The sequence below is a fragment of the Apteryx rowi genome, unplaced genomic scaffold, assembly GCF_003343035.1.
Source record: "Apteryx rowi isolate R43461 unplaced genomic scaffold, aptRow1 scaffold_232, whole genome shotgun sequence".
Taxonomy (NCBI): Eukaryota; Metazoa; Chordata; class Aves; order Apterygiformes; family Apterygidae; genus Apteryx; species Apteryx rowi.
In genome coordinates this window covers 1,220,777-1,236,822 of record NW_020448664.1, presented here as the reverse complement: position 1 = coordinate 1,236,822, position 16,046 = coordinate 1,220,777, and the positions used below count along the sequence as shown (strand labels likewise).

Here is a 16,046-nt window from a genome sequence, read left to right as displayed (position 1 = left end):
CATTTCCCAATGGCCTCAGGAAACGAGGATTGACTTGTCTTTCACCCAGTGGCAGCGCAGAGCTGTGTGCCACTCTCCAATGGGGAGGCCGAGAAGGCGGGTGCCGCTCTCGAACTCAGGGCGGGAGAAGATGGCGGTGCGGCGGCGGCTGCAGGAGCTGTTTCAGGACCCGCAGCTCGGCGGCGTCATCACCGTGGAGCGGCCGCTGCCGCCGCCCGCGGGCTCGGCGGGGGCGGCGCGGCGGCCGGAGGAGTGGGCCGTATTCCAGTGCCGCGGCTGCCGGGCCGTGCTGGGGGACTCGCTGCACCTGTGCGCGCAGGAGGAGCGGCGCCTCGGGCTCCTCGCCTGCCTCAGTCAGTGTCGCCGGGGCCAGGGCCGGGGCCGGGCCGGGGGGCGCCGCCTGCCGGTAGGGCCCCAGCCAGGCCCAGGGCAGCGGGCAGCGCGGCGTCCTGCGGAGCGACGGGTGTCCGGGCCGGCGGCCGGGGCGATGAGCTTTCACTAGTGCGTGGAAACTTCCACCCGCATGTTATAAGGAGACCTGTCGTGCGCCTCAGTGGGTCGCCGCGTTGCCTGCTGAGCCGGGGGCGCTGGGGTGACCGGCGATTGCGCTGGGGAGCGTGGTTTTCCAATGGCTCTGTCTTTCTTCGCAGGAGTCACAAATGACGTCGCTTGGGAAGAGTCGCTAATGATCGGCCTTGAAGGAGCCCTCCTCGGGTGGTAGGTAGCGGCGTATCTCTTGCTTCTGGCATCAGGTTTTAGTCGTCAGCTGAAACGTACAGACAAAAATAAGCCTCTTCAAAGTCAGAGGCAAAGAGTTCCTAAAAGTTTTCTAGCTTGTGCACCGAGATGTCTCATGGAATCAATAAAGTCCCAAGTGATTTTTTTGGACCTGTACTTCATAACTTTCAACCAAAAAATCTTTCGCACACATATAGCTTTAATTTTCATCAAAATCAAAAGAAGTTTTGCCAGCATTTATCTTTGTTAGTGGAGAGAGAGGAACATTTGAGCAATGCAGGAAAAGGTAGCCTAGCCTTTAACTCTTTTTCTTCCACTCCTGCCTTATAAAGCATATATCATCTAAATTAAAGCATGTCTTTTTATATATTGAAAGTGAGTAACTTCTGCTGTTCTATTCATTAGCCAATCAATAAGAGATAGCTTTGGTAAATCTGGAATTAGATAAAAAAGAAGTAAGATATTACTTGAAGACTAGAAGAATATTTGCAAATTTGGTGAGAACTAGCAGAATCGGTATTGTATTTAATGTTGTTTAAAAAGTTATTTCACAAACCACAAGGGCTAGAAACTTTCTGAAAGAAAGATTTGCGTTTTTCTCTGCATGAGGCAATAATCCATTTTATCAGGAGGAATTTTTTCCTCTACCTATACAGCCTATCACATATAGAGGTTTGGGCACAGGCATATTGTACTTTTTTACTGGTTAAGTCATATTTGACTAGTATAGCTTAAGCCACTCTGTGGTAATGATCCTTTTATGTTCTTCCCTGACTGCAACTTCACTTATTACAGAAATTACTTCTTACACAATATGCTCAACTTCTGATGTTCCCCTTCTCTCTGTGATTGTTTATATAGAGAGAAAAGTAATACTACACGTTTTGTTTGCTGTTTTGGTAAAACTGATGATCTGATGTCCTCTGACTAGCAGGCAGTATCTATGTTTTTAAAAGCTTCTGTTTAAACATATTATTTTCCCTTTTCTCCTTTCAGCACTTTCAATGCATTATCCTGTCGTTCATGTGGCTTGATTGTGGGCTTCATTCTATATTCCACTTTCAGTGATCTGGCTTATCTCCGAGGCTTCTTCTGTTTCTTCAAGGACAGCATCCTTTGGTGAGTATGCTGTCTTATTATGGTAAATGACTTCATAGGAGTTTGCAAGTGATTAAAACAGCTGTTTTACTTTTGACTGAGTGCATTGGTGTATGGGTTTTAATATTCTATTTGAATTGCTCATGTTGGCACAATTCCATTTGATTTGCCTTACACTTTTAAAGGGTTCTCATGTAATTTCAAGAATTAAATTTAGTTGTTTGCAGTTTGAAATCTATTTCACTTCCAGATCCACTTAAGTAATGTAAGGTTTCAAACCTGTTCCATGCTAGATTGAAGACTTGATTATAGAAACTGTAAATTACTTTCAGTTGATGGTGAGAGATTTTATGATTTTTAAAGTAAAACTATTGTTATATTTTAAATATTTTCATAATGTATTGACTACTTTTGACAGCACTTTTAGATCTGCTTTAAAATCATCTTAAATAATCTGTCTAAACAATGAATGCAACCATGTTATTTAAAAAGTGTTTTTCTTGTCTTTCCCCTTTCCCCACTTGTCTTCCAGTTATCTCTTAAAAACTAAAATGATAATAGAAGCCTCTAAGGTAAATTTTCCTGCTTTGAGCCTAAAGGAAGAACTCGGAAAAGTAAGGTTTCTACATGATTTTGTATGTAAAATGTGAAAAGTGTCAAGTCTTTTTAGAAATCGGTCCAAAAATATTCATACATTTTTTTTTTTGCTTTTTTGTTTTTAAGTGCAGGTGATGTAGAACATATTGAATTATAATGTAGCTATGATGCATGCACAGAACATACAAAACATTTTTTGTAACAACTTATCTGCAAAACAAATAAAGTTCTAGCTAACTTTCTGACAAGTGTGTTACCCTGTAGTGAATGTTTATGTTTTTGTGGTACCTGAATGTCATCAAGAGAGAAGGGATTTCTCTGCATCTTGAAAAGAGAAACCCAGAACCGTTCAGTAAGCATTCAGCTAAGTATTACTAAGTGTATTGTCTCTAGGATTGATAAGTCAGTGTTGCAGAATAAAAAATACCAATTTGCTGATTTTAGAAGAATTCTAGCACAGTCATATTTCTGGCTATGTGAGCTCAAAACAGCAGCAGACTCTTGAAAATGTCCACTCTCTGAACTAGTTTTGGTAACAAAAATTCTTGAGAGAATTAGTCCAAATCTTTCCATTTGTCACAGAACTACCCTTTTTGGATATCTTAATGTATTAGGCAGCAGGTCAACAGATGCCTTCTACAGTAACCATGTCTCTTTCTGCTCCCTTTACTAGCTGTTCGTGAATCTAGCCTTTCTGGTAATCATGTTACCTAGGGAGGAAAGAAAAAAAATCTATGCTTTGTTAGCAGGTCATACATTTGTAGCATTTCTTTAGGGAAATAGTGCTTGAGTTTCACTCCAAATCCATACTTTATTTTTATGTATGTTTGCCATCTGTTTCCCCGCTCCCTTCTTTTACACTCCCTTCAAAGCACATACTCCATCCTGAGTAAAATGTAATATAGCAGATGAGTATTTTTAGGTGTACTCCTAAGTGAAGATGAAACAGTCTGTCCAGATCTTGTCAAAAAAGTTATCTGGCTTTGCTAAACTTGTAATGAATTAACCGGGAAAGATTATGTTGGTCATGGTAAGGCTTCAGCAGCTCTGGCTGCTTACTTAAGTGGAAAATTTCCATGCATCTCTGAAAGGGGTTCTGCTGACACACATTCATCTCATGTGTAACACAGGCCTCTGATTTCGGTGCTAGTTTTGGCTATACTAAACATACAGTATAGAGATAAGCAATATTAGATACTAGTGATACAATAGAGCCCAGTATCATTTTCCATCTTGAAAGTCAGCTGCTTTTTAGCTACTGAAGGTGGGGTATACATCTTTCAAGGACCCAATGTTAGGACAACATTTCTCTGTTGTTTTTTTTTATTATTATTATTCTTTTTTTTCTAGCTAAAAGAAAAGCTTGTGATGGTCCACATGCGCCTAGAATTGCTGATGAAGAAGCTGGAGGAATTGAACCAAAAGAATAATGTGGCAGAAAAGCAAAGCACTGCATCAGATGCAGCTGGCCTCATGCCAGGATATGCAATAGTCAAGATGAACAAATAATGTGCCATTCTGAAGAACTACTGGAGTTGTTTCTGCATCTCTGCAGGGTTTCTTCATTATGATGAAATAATGCACCAGAAAAGGTCAGAGACTTAATCTGTCACTTTATCTGTGTATAGAAAGAACTTATGCTAAAGCGTGTCTCTTCAACCTGGTGGAAACACCTGAAAATCTTAACATCCTGAAGCTATGCTGTGAAAAACAAATAGCTCACCCATACAGCACAGTACTCTCTGAGGCAGTAGAACCACTGCTGTGGTTCTCCCTAACAACTTTAGGGGAAAAAAGCAGCCTTCAAAAAGCTGAACTCAGGTTTTGGGGACTATATAAAACATGCCAATAAGGTGATATACAAGAGGAACCTTTATAAAGTAAACCTTCTTACAGATGTCTAAAATTTTTTGTCTTACCTTTTCATATAGATACAATGTTTATGGCAGCTAGCTGTTGGTCAAGTGGTTTGTTAGCTGCATCAGCTATGAGAAGCACTGCTAAATGGCGTCCTGATAGTTCTTTTAAGCTTACTTCTGTGTGTGGCCTGCAAAAGGGGCCAGCCAGCATGTCATAGAAGTTGCACAGCATGCTCGATGCTTGGGCATGGAAGGCACTGCTACCTGGAGCAAGCTTTCACACTACAAGTTCAAGCACAGTGCAAGTGCCTGCCAAGTCCTCTGGAAGAGCAACTCCGTGGCTCCACTGGACTGGGTCAGTTTGTCTGCTCCATCAGCCTCAGACTGTGGGCAACTACTACCTTTAATAGAACTGAGCCCATCTCTCTGAGGCTGAAGCCATGAAACTAAGGAAAGCTCTTTTCTCCTCCCTTCCCTTCTGCTCAGTCATGGGAACACCTCTCTGCTGAAGCTGCTGCCTTCCCTTGGCCAGTCAAGATGTTTCACAAAAAATAGAAAGGGTACTCATCAGCATTTCTGTTAGTTTTGCATAGGTTCTGCTCCTCTGCAAACATTTAGAAACTCATTTGATGGAGAGGAAAGAATGCTACTCACCCCTTGTTATTGGGACAGAACATCTAAGTCCTTAATTCCCGTTAGTTGGAAGATTAAGGGTTCTTTTCCTCTCCCTCCTGCTGCCTAAAAGTTTGATGTTTTAAAGCTTCCGCTAAGCTTAGTAATTGCCTGTAATAGTCTAGAGAGGAATGTATTTACTTGATTGACTTAATTCTGATGATGTGATTTGCCCTCCCCTGCTTCTACTTCCACACAGGAGCGGCAGATTGTACTCCATGTATCATGGTCTTAGTTGTTTTGATCTATTTGTAAAATAACTCTTGTAATTGACTGGAAGGGAGGGGATAAAAGTCACTGTAAGGCACCCTGAGGGTTTAGATGGGCAGCTGGTATTTATCCTACTACTTATGTACAATGTGCTGCTTTTTTGTTAACAGTTCTGGGTGCTCTCAAAGTTTGTTCTGATTGAGCTATAGCATAGAATATCAACTGCTATCCTGCTGGAAGAGGAGCAGGTCTCCTTCAGTTAAATTATAATACTACATGCTACCTGAATGACTATTATTGCTAGTTTTAGATCTTTGACAGGCATGAGTGAAGAAATGCAGTGCTTTTCAATGACAGCTAAATTCAAGATATCAAAAGGAACTACTTGAAATAAACATTACGCTCCTGTAAGATATTTCATTCTCTGTAATGATAAATGTTATCCTCCCTAAAGAGAGCTCTAGCACTCTTATCCAGGGAGCTGTTCTTTTTAGTTGTCATTGTATATTCATGTAAGGTTGGAATTGCTGTATTTGATTTACTTCATTATTAAGAACAAGGAATTTTTTATAAAGCTGTTGTACAGTGACTTCTGCACTATGTTTAAGGGCCCGTTGGTCTTTAACTGGGGTCTTGTGACAAAACCCATTTTGTACAAACATTCCCCCATCTCAGGTGAACATTTTCAGTTGTATAACTTCACTTTTGTCTTACTTTCTAAGTGACAGCCTTTTTGTTGTTGCATCAGTCTAAGAAACATGATTGATAATGAGACTAATTACTTCTGCCCTTTCATTCCGTTTTCTGCATTGACTTTGTTTCTTGCTATATACTTTACATCTACTCTGTGTAATGTAAATAGTGGTAAAGTGTCTTGCTTCATGTTTAATATTCTAGATGCAGGAATCGTATTCACTGAATTTAGCTAAGCCTCCCTAAGTGGAAAAAAGCTGTCAGTTATATGTTATGATTTTACCTTTACAGTTATAAAGAAGAAACTTTTTTTTAATTAAAAAAAAACCCTGAAATTCAGAAATACATATTATATAGATCACGTGTACTATCATGAGAGTCTTGAGTTGACTTCTTTTACTTAGGTTATAAGATGTTTGCAGCAAAGACCATCAATTTATCTTGTATATGCAGATCCTGGCTTATTATGAAGCATTGCATTAATGATCATTCCTTGCATTACTTTGCTTGCTTAGCATGAGCAACTGTCCATGATTTTAAGCAGTTAATGAGTATGTGCTAAGTAATAGCTGGTAAACTTTCTCAGGCTAATATTAAAGTACATTTCACTAACCTTTGCAACTGGAAATACCTCAGGTCTGTTGAGTCCCTCATGTCTAGTTGTCAAACAATGCATTTTCTCAGCACTAGCTATAGCCTGATGTACCTGTTGGCACTAATAAACAGCAGTAAAATGCCGTAACTAAATTCCTGTTGAACAAACAAACCACCTTAATTTATGGAACATAAAGTAAATGCAATGATATCCTCAGTAGTTTGAGGTCAACATTTACTGAGATACCAACTTAAACCTAAGGGTGCATTTTGAATTATATGATGCCTAACCTTTTCCTGCTGAAAGAGTCAGCTTTGGATCCCAGTCTGGCCCAGATTCAGATTTCTCTTAATTTACAGTTGATCAGTGAATATTCATTTTCTAAGTGGAACCTAATCTCTAGCTAGGCATCTTGATAGATGTGTTCTTACTTTTTTAAGTGCAGCTGGACCAGTTAGGCTCAGGAAGGATAGATTCTATTTAAATGAATACCAACTGCTTAAAAAGCAAGTCTCAAGGTCAGGCCACAGCTATTTTTATTCTTATGTGTGCTAATCTGCAGCTATCTTCTCTGGAACTCTATCCCTGAAGACCAAAATGAGCAGAAAATGAAACAAATTAGGTGGCTGAGCAGGCTACTGAAGCAACAATCTTACTTATCTTTTATAAGCTAGTGTAAGGGTTAGCAATCCATAACAGGTTTTGGGAGGCATGGCCACTTCAGCACACATGAGGTGGTATCCTGCTACTGTGTTACAGCAATTTTGAAAACTGCTCTCAGCAGCAACTGCGGGGAAAGTTGTGCTTGCCTCTAGGCTGTCACATACATAACCACCACAGAAGAAATTTTGGGGAAATATAATTGCCAAAACAACAGAAATGTGTGAAACAGTTTTTCCCAGTGACTTATTACTGTTTAGTCAAGCTTTTATACAAGCAACAGAAGTTTTCTGCTACCATCTAAAACAATCCTTAAAGCTTTTGTTTGGTAAGTTGCCCATCTTAATATGATTCAAGTGACAATCTTCCTTAGCTGCCTCCAGGAAGTCAAGAGAACTCTTCTGCCTGAAGTCTCCTGGAACAGCTGGACCGAAAGCAGATATCAAGCATACATGAGTTAGTCCAAATTGTTAAACTTTGACAATGTTATAGCAAGTGACAACATGTCTTAGAAGTGGAAGCAGTTAGCATCTCCATGAAGAGGCAGTGTATAGTAACTTGGTTAATTTTTCTTTTGAACAAATGACACATGAAGTTTTTAGTGCGTTCTCAGCCTGTGCTGCTTTATTGCTAAAAAAAAATTGTATACAGGTGCAGAGTTTCCAAGTTCATTTTTAAACAGTTCCTCTTTACAGTGTCAAAAGAATAAAATCTTATCTTGAAATCCCCAAAGATGCATAGATATAAAAGCAAGCTGCCTTTTGGAAAAACTTCAGAATTCACAGGGAGACATTCTTTTACTGTTACCATGTAAAATGTGTGTGCAATGGGAGTACATAGTTCATAATGATACCAATAATTTCTTCCACTAACCCATGTGAGCATGCCATCAGAACCTCCGTATAAGAAGTGTTCTCTAACCTGGTTTTTAAGTATTAATATAACTTTTAAGAATCTGCTACAACTGTCTAATACTTCTCCTCTGCTGCTACATCATACTTTTCAAAAGAAGGATAGCTTCACTGAAGTCCTAAAGTATCTTATTTCCCCTGGTTTTGTATTAAAGGGAATAAGCATAAAGAGTGGATACAACTACTTACTGTTCACATCAAAGAAAATGTATTTAACAGGGTTTAAGACCATGTGAAACATTCTGCAGAATATCGAGTAGGTTTTAGATGGCCATGGTTAACCACTGGGCTAAACTGGTTTTACAAATTCCCTTTTTGCTTGAAGTTGGCTCAAAGGATTTCATTTAATCTAGTTTCTGATACCACAAAATAGTTATCATCTTCTCATATTCCTATCTTCATTTGGCAATCCTTGTGTATCGATAGAAAGAGCATTCATGAGGAAAACATGGTCCCCATTCTAAACCCAAATCATGGTGCTTTGTGGATGGTTGGCTAAGAAGTGTGAATGGGAGTTAACTTGACAAACAATTTCTTCCTCTAAGACCCTTACTCTTTCTATTTAAGAAAGAAGGCTGAGCCTCAAGTACATGGAGTAATGTTTGCACAAGTTAAGCCCACCTGTAAAATTAAGCTAAGCTGTAAGTATGGAATCCTGCAGTAAACAAACTAGTATTTTACTTGTTTGAATACTTCAGACTAGGAAAAGCATTAGTGGTATAGGCTATGCCACAGGTTTTATGTTATTTTCATACTGCCAGCAGAAATTCACTGCATCACCCACTAAAAGACTTGGGAAATAATACAGAGAACACACTAAAAGTTTACAGAAAAATGGCACCCAATTTCCCTTTTATTTAATAAGTGAAATAAAGAAAAAAATACTATATTGCAACCTGTGTTGCAGAAGATAAAGACCTCCAGTGATCAAATCTCATTTTCTGTTTTTAAAAATCTCTTTGTCAAAGAACTTAAAAAATATACAAGATAACCAGTATTTTCAGGTTCATTCCTGCAGATGCCATTATTGCTGGCTGATACCAGTATGCTTCAGTACAGCTGCCTATGTGGCTAGAGAGTTACCTGAAAATACTGTCTATTAAAAAGCTATTCAATACCTGAAATATATGTACTGTGCTTATTGATTTCAGTCTTCTCCAAGTAATTTCTCTCACCACACCCAAGCCTTTTACCTACTGTCTGGCAAATAACCACTCAATTTGAATCTGTTGTTTCTGTTACTGTGTTTTTTTTTGTTTTGTTTTGTTTTTTCCACAAGTTGCTTCCCCCCTGCACCTTGTGAGAAACTCTGCACCCTTTTCCTTGCTACAGCTGCAGCAGGTGAGAAACCTCATCTTGCCCCTAAACATGCTTAGTTCATGCCCTGCTTTTTACATGCCCAGGGCACTAATATGAACCAGACAAGAGGTTATAAAGGCAAGTTCTGCTGATCCTGGTTCCTGATTTGCTGTTTTGGTGCCATGCTTCTGTCCCTATCTGTACATTCTGCCCCTTTCTCTACAGGGGCAGCACATTCTCTAAAACAAAATTTGAGAATCAAAGCAGGAAGTTCAAGCTATTGGTATATTAATTCCTATTGCTTCATTATGTATAAATGCATATCTCAGTTTACTGGTAATAACTACATTACACTAGACATTTTGAATCATGCATAATTAGAATACTAGCTCTAAGATTTGGTTTGTGGGCCTGTGCTACTTTCCTTCAATTTTTCCATGCAGTTCTTCCTTCCAAGGCATCACAAAGTAGCCTTCTTTTACTGGACTTGCAAACATGCTCATTTGGAAGGGAAGAGAAGCAACCAGGATTTACACAGGACACACTAGATAGATAGATAGTAAGTTACCTTTTATCCTTAATAGTAAATGCTGTAAAGTCTTAGGGAGTCCGTATTATAACCTGGTACATAGGCTCAGTGACAGAAACACATTCTTTCTCTAAAACTATTGCTCAGTAGAAAGTGCAGAGCAGACTGAAAGAGTTCAGAAATCCATGGTTAGTGTTCTGCACTAATAAATGAGACACCCTGGTTCCTTTGCTGGCTTTTGTGTGCTAGTTCAAGTGCTGTAGGGGCAATATGCTGGATCATTCACTAGAAGAAATCCAAAGGTATCTAACTTGAGCTGCCATTATGCAGCTCTATACCTGAACAGCAAGTAGGATTATTAAGTTTTGAAGGAAGACCAGACAGTTTCTTAGAGAAGTGGGGAAGCAGATATTTCAAAGATTGGTTGTTCATCAAAAACTGTTCTGCTCTTCCATAATTTTCTCTGCCCAGAAACACACTGCTAGCTCTTGTCAATGTACTCCTTGTGTAAAGTGTTAGTGTCCCGGAGCTTGATATAATTTCTTCTCTCAATATTTAGGAGTCTTTGCAAGACTTTTTTGTTTTAAGTCCTGAATTAACAGTTATCTTCAGAAGAAGTTGCAGTTCCCAACATAACTACTGACTAGGCCTTCTGCAGCAGCACCACTGGGTAAGGAAACAGTATATACATGCATCATCTAAGTTTAGTACTGCTAAAGGAGTGATGTCTTTAGTGGGCACTACATGTTTGATATCCCACAGTGAAATGTGGTAGCATCTGACACTTCTGCTTAGTTTTAGAAGCAGTGAAATTAAGGGCTTGGGGGCCAAGTCACACAATAGTTCAGCAGCTGTAAGGCAATGGGATTTCTGTTGCTGCTGTGACGAGTAATTTCTAGTCCAGTAGCCAATGGAGTACAGATCATTATAAAGTCTGAACTGGGATGAATACATGGACAGCTTGCCTGGCTACTGCAGTGTTATTTATTTCCCCCTTCTCTAAATGAATAAAGCTTTGAAGAATTCTATTCAGTCACAAAATTTATACTTCTGAAGTGTGAACATGACCATGTTTTCATTATTATGCAAGTGTACTTGATAACCACTGACCAGAATAAATTTATAATTTATCTAATACTATCTAATAATCAAATTAAGGTTTCCTATGGCCAGCTTCCAGTTTTATCAATAATCCAGTAGCTGAAATTTAAGCTGATTACAACCTTCCAGATAAATTAGCTTTTCATATGCATATTACATATTAGCTAACACCTAATTTAGTCATCCTCATGTTTATCTTGGTTACTTTAGACTGCAAAAATGCTCACAGCCCTCACTGTCTCATTATCAACTTATGAAGAGCCAAAGGATTTCACTTAAGTAATTTTAGAACTAATAGTAGCCTCCCTTCAGCTATAAGTTATGGTTCAAATTGCTTCACCTTTCTAGAAGAAATCCAACCAGACAGAGCTACATCTCTGATGAAATAGTTCTGTTCACAAGAGTATTATATATTGGGCCCTACTGTCTCTACAGACTACATATCTACACTGAAAACAAAGTGTCAAATATAGACTACTAGACTACTTTTTTTTTTTTTTTTTTAAACAGAGGCTACAGCTGTAGATCAATACCCCCTTGTGTTACTAGAGGCTTCACAGCGCTTGCCTCTCCAAAACTTCAGACAGCAACAGAAATCAACCATGGTCTAAAACAGACTGTTTAGAAAGTCCAAAATTATTTTTGCTGTAAAGTAATATTTTTAGAATCCTACAATTCTGTTTGGGAAGTACAAATGTTTCGAGTGTCAAGTGTTCTCCAATAAACTTTTTTTTTTTTTTTTTAAAGACCTGTCACCATCTCAAACTAGTCTTTTTAAACAAAACAAAAAACAAAAAAAAGCACTTCCTGCAATAAAATGCCTTCTAACAACAGAACCAGGTTCTCTTCACAGTTCAGTACTTGGAAAGGTTCAGTTTTACCTCAGAGAAACAGAGCAAGTACTAGACTACAAAAAAAGAAAAACAAAATAGGGTAACTTCACCCATACTTTCAGAAAGAACTGCCTGCCCTTCCCCAGCACACATTGATTCAGACATGTAACAAAACTAATCAATGTTTTTCATACCAGGTTCATTAACAAAGTATTCAAGTGCCAAGTTCCCTCCAGCGAGAGGAACATTAAGAGGAATTCACCCATCTTCTTAGGAAGAGACTTATCGTGCAGCTCCCTGCAGCACAGAACACCACAAACTTATTTGGTTATTACCCACTTATTCTACTGTACAGTCTTGCTAATGCAAGTTATTTACTATCACATGCAAAACAGTTATTGCTACTAAAGTTCTATTTTTTCTTATTAAATCATCGTATGGCTTTGTTTGCATCAGGGATTCTTCCCCCTACATACTGTGCTATTTTGCATTCCAGTTTCAGAGGTATTTTTCAATTGATTCTCCCAAGCACTAAACTACTTTATTCAATGGAACAGCTACACAGCTACTTTTGTTCAGAACTGAACCTAACTCCAACGACAGGTCCCCCAGAGCTCTGCTGTAAATGGCCCACTTGCCCAATATTCTTGGGGATGTAGTAAATGCAGAACGGTTTTTTGTTTGTTTGTTTGTTTTTTGTTACATACATTAACTCTGCAAGTATTACTGGCTTTGCACCCAAGTATATGCTGCTTAATTACTTTATACTTATATTAAAATTACAAAACCAAGCTACTCATTCCCTCCCTCCCCCTAATGGCCATTTACAGGCAGGTCTCAGGAAAAAAAGATGCAGTATCCTCTCTAAGCTGACAGAGAATTCTTATAAGTTCTTATAAGAGAGAGAAATGGGCGAAAAGAAACACTGGCACCGAATAAAACACTTTTTCCTAGGAAATCAAGAGGATGCCATCCACAGAGCATTGCAAATCTTAAGGATCATAACAGTTTCTTATTTGACCAGTCCAAGCTGCCATTTGAGTGCTAAATCATTTGGACTTCCTGTAGTCTAAAATTTCCTTCTCAAAAAGCAGAGGGAGAGACAGAAACTATTAAAATTGAGATTAGGGATGGAAAGCAATACTGGAAGTTATCCAAAATACAGGATATTGATTTCTCAATAATACAGGGGTGGGGAATCTATGATCCATAGGCTAGATACAGCCTACTGAACAGCTACAGTCTGCAACACTGACTTTTAACAGCCCTTGACCTTATTATATTCTCCCATGTTATTACTAAGATGCGTGTAAATGCAGGATCCACCAAAGGTGTTAAGAGATTCAATAGGACTTCAGCAAAAAAGGTTCCCGATTCCTGCAATAATGGATAAAAGTTTTCTATGTAAAATTAGCAGATAGCATTTTGCAACCATTAATTTATAAGATTATGAGGCTAACATTTAACTTGTTATAACAATTATATAGTCAGATCTGAAAAATTGTTTTGAACTAATTAACAGAGTTTGTAAATGATAATCTTAAGGTAGCAGAGATGTGTACAAAATGCACACTAGCTCTTTAGCATATTCATATTTTCTGAGTATATTATAGGATGGGTAATAATAAAACTGAAAATGCTGCTCATGGAAGAAATCACCTTCACTAAAGACTAAAAAAACCCACCACTGGTAAAGAGATGAGAATTCTGGACGCTTACGTACAATAGTTTACTATTGCAGTTGGACAGATTTACTAAAAACAAAAGTCAACTATGATTCTATGAAGCCCATTAAGTGAATACATTCCATTTCTAAAGATAGCATTACCATTGCCAAAGGGAGGATACTGCATATTTAGACCATGTTTGTGACATTTTTACTGTATCCTTTCTATTGTTAATTACATTATCACTGTTTATTAATAAATTTGTCACTCTGAAATTGTAAAAATACTACTAGGCTCATGCACTGATCCTAACATGGCACTACAGTTTGCTGCAAAGCACTAATGCTTATGGAACTATACACATCTCAAAATGGAAGACATTGGTGATTTTGTTGTTTTCAAACAACTTGTAACATCATTTTGTCCACAAGTATTAAAATATATATATGTATATATATATGATCTATTGCACATGCCCCTTATTTTTGTAATCTTTCACATGGGAAGATTTCCAACCAATGCAGAGAAACAAAGTGGAGCAAGAAAAAGTAAGAATGCTGAGGCAGCATTTCCTAACACAGAAGTTTTATATAGAAGCTGGCTGGAAAGATATGTTAGTGGGGGTCTCTTGGGCATGCACTATTGGAGTACTATTTCTGTGAAAGCCACAGACCTGTAGCTTTGCTAAAAAATGTTATGTTCTAAAATTAAATTTAAAAACTAACATTGTCACATCATCATGGATAGGAGAAGTCAGGAAAAATCAATGGTTCTATTTCTTTGTTAGAATGCAGGGTTACAAAATGTTGAGTTATTCCTATGGACATGGCATCAAAGAGCTTAAGGTGTGTCTACTCTCTAATTAGAGTTTTGTACATACCCACAGAAAACAAAAACACATTCCTGTCCCCCATGTATTTTGTCACCAAGCTGTGCTAGAAACAGCTGCTAGCTCTAATGTCCGAAGGATAATGAGTATAGGTAGAAGGAAGAAAAAGAAATTCCCAGATTTAGGAACAGATGTTTCTTATGCCAGATACCTTCCAACCTCATATAATCCTATGATATTGACAGTATTTTCCATCACTTAGAGATGGATCCTGCTTCTACAGACATCTACATTAAATCCCATTGATTTCAACATAAGGAGGACCTAAAAGGAATTGCGTTTCTAATTGCTTCTAAAAACAGTAAAATTCAGACTGTATTCAGCAAAGAAATCCTACATTCTTAAAAGAAGTCAGGCCAAGTTTGTGGCTGCCTTGCCACAATTAACGTGACTCTTACACAGCTCATCAGAATGTTACCCACAATGTTAGTGTACCTCTACTCATTACAATTGGCTTTGTTTTGACATGCAGTGTCTTGTCCACCACTCCTTAACTTATGAGCCTGACCTTTTCTTCATGGAAACAAAACATGGGTAAAGCTGTCATTAAATCTTGTTGTTACAATGCACATCTAAATGTGGATCTAACTGAACTCTATTATAAAGACCAAAATCAAAATCAATATTTGTCCTCATTCTACTATGGAACTTGTTCCCCATTAAGTTTCACTACATTTTAAATATCAGAATGCTGCCCTTGCAATCTATCATTAAGATTTATGAAGAATTTCAGCTGTTGCTTTTTTTTCCAGCCATTTGCAGGCTGTTTGGCTCTCTCCAGCAGTTTTCTAAAAGAAAAAATAAAATGACCCCCCTCCCCAAAATGTCCCCCAGCCCTGCTACTATCCCCCCAAACCCTATTAACAGAACCTATATACCTTTATTTGATCTAGATTTGAAAATATTATTTTAAGCTAGTAAGTCACATTTTCTAAATCACAAGCTTGGAATAAGGTGCACTAAGAAGAGCTCCAGGTTAAAGTGGAATAGAATACATTTCCTATTTCTGTTCTGGCTCTTTTGCCAAGAAATCATACTTGTCATATACAATACCACAGCAGGGAGCATGTGAGCATTATAGGCTTGCATCTCAGAATGACAGAAAACATCCCAAATAATCACAAATGATGGAGACAAAGAATGCTATGTAAACATAAAAACAACAGATTGCTCCTTAGTTTGTGAACGAAATTCAGGAGGAAACAGAAAAAAAGCCCATCCTATGTATTTCTGCTCTCTCTCAACACATCACTCTTAAGTGGCTAAGAGTTCATTCTATTGGGCCTATTTCTATCTATATGATGGAAACACGTAGGTCATCTCAGTTCTCCATCAGCCACAGAAGAATCAAAAAGCCAATTCCATCAGCAGTATAAAAAGCTGAAACTGTGCCAAGGAAGTTGAGTGGATAAACTGGAGCTTTACACCTCTGGGCTCTTCCATCACACCAGAAAAGAATTCCTTTAATAAATAAAAAAGTTCCGCCACATCTATTTGATGGCAGAATGTTTTTGTTCTTGTTGCTGTTTAGGATTCTTAAAAAGCCACGGAGAGGGAATGATTTAACATAAACCCAACCATCATCCTGTAACTCTAGAGGTCTTTAAAGCTTCTTTTTTTTTTTTTTGCAAAAAATGAAATGTGCAGAGTAATTTCTCCTTCTGGTCAAAGCTCATCATATCCAGCACTTACGTG

General features: G+C 38.2%; 1 protein-coding gene across 1 annotated transcript; it reads left to right on the top strand.

The window, feature by feature from the left end:
* Nucleotides 1-71: 71 nt before the first annotated feature.
* On the top strand, nt 72-15,975 carry OIP5 (Opa interacting protein 5). Its single transcript, XM_026065803.1, has 5 exons — nt 72-353; nt 651-717; nt 1,735-1,857; nt 2,369-2,450; nt 3,784-15,975. The coding sequence occupies exons 1-5, from the start codon at nt 80-82 to the stop codon at nt 3,940-3,942; spliced, it is 705 nt and encodes a 234-aa protein (XP_025921588.1). The 5' UTR covers nt 72-79; the 3' UTR covers nt 3,943-15,975.
* The last annotated feature ends 71 nt before the right edge of the window (nt 15,976-16,046 follow it).

What these genes read in the sequence shown, in the direction of transcription:
- OIP5 (XM_026065803.1), top strand. Translation starts at nt 80, where the DNA reads ATGGGGAGGCCGAGAAGGCGGGTGCCGCTCTCGAACTCAGGGCGGGAG. An exon ending in CGGGCTCCTCGCCTGCCTCA is followed by an intron (nt 354 to 650) that starts GTCAGTGTCGCC and finishes CTTTCTTCGCAG; the next exon opens with GAGTCACAAATGACGTCGCT. An exon ending in TTCAAGGACAGCATCCTTTG is followed by an intron (nt 1,858 to 2,368) that starts GTGAGTATGCTG and finishes CTTGTCTTCCAG; the next exon opens with TTATCTCTTAAAAACTAAAA.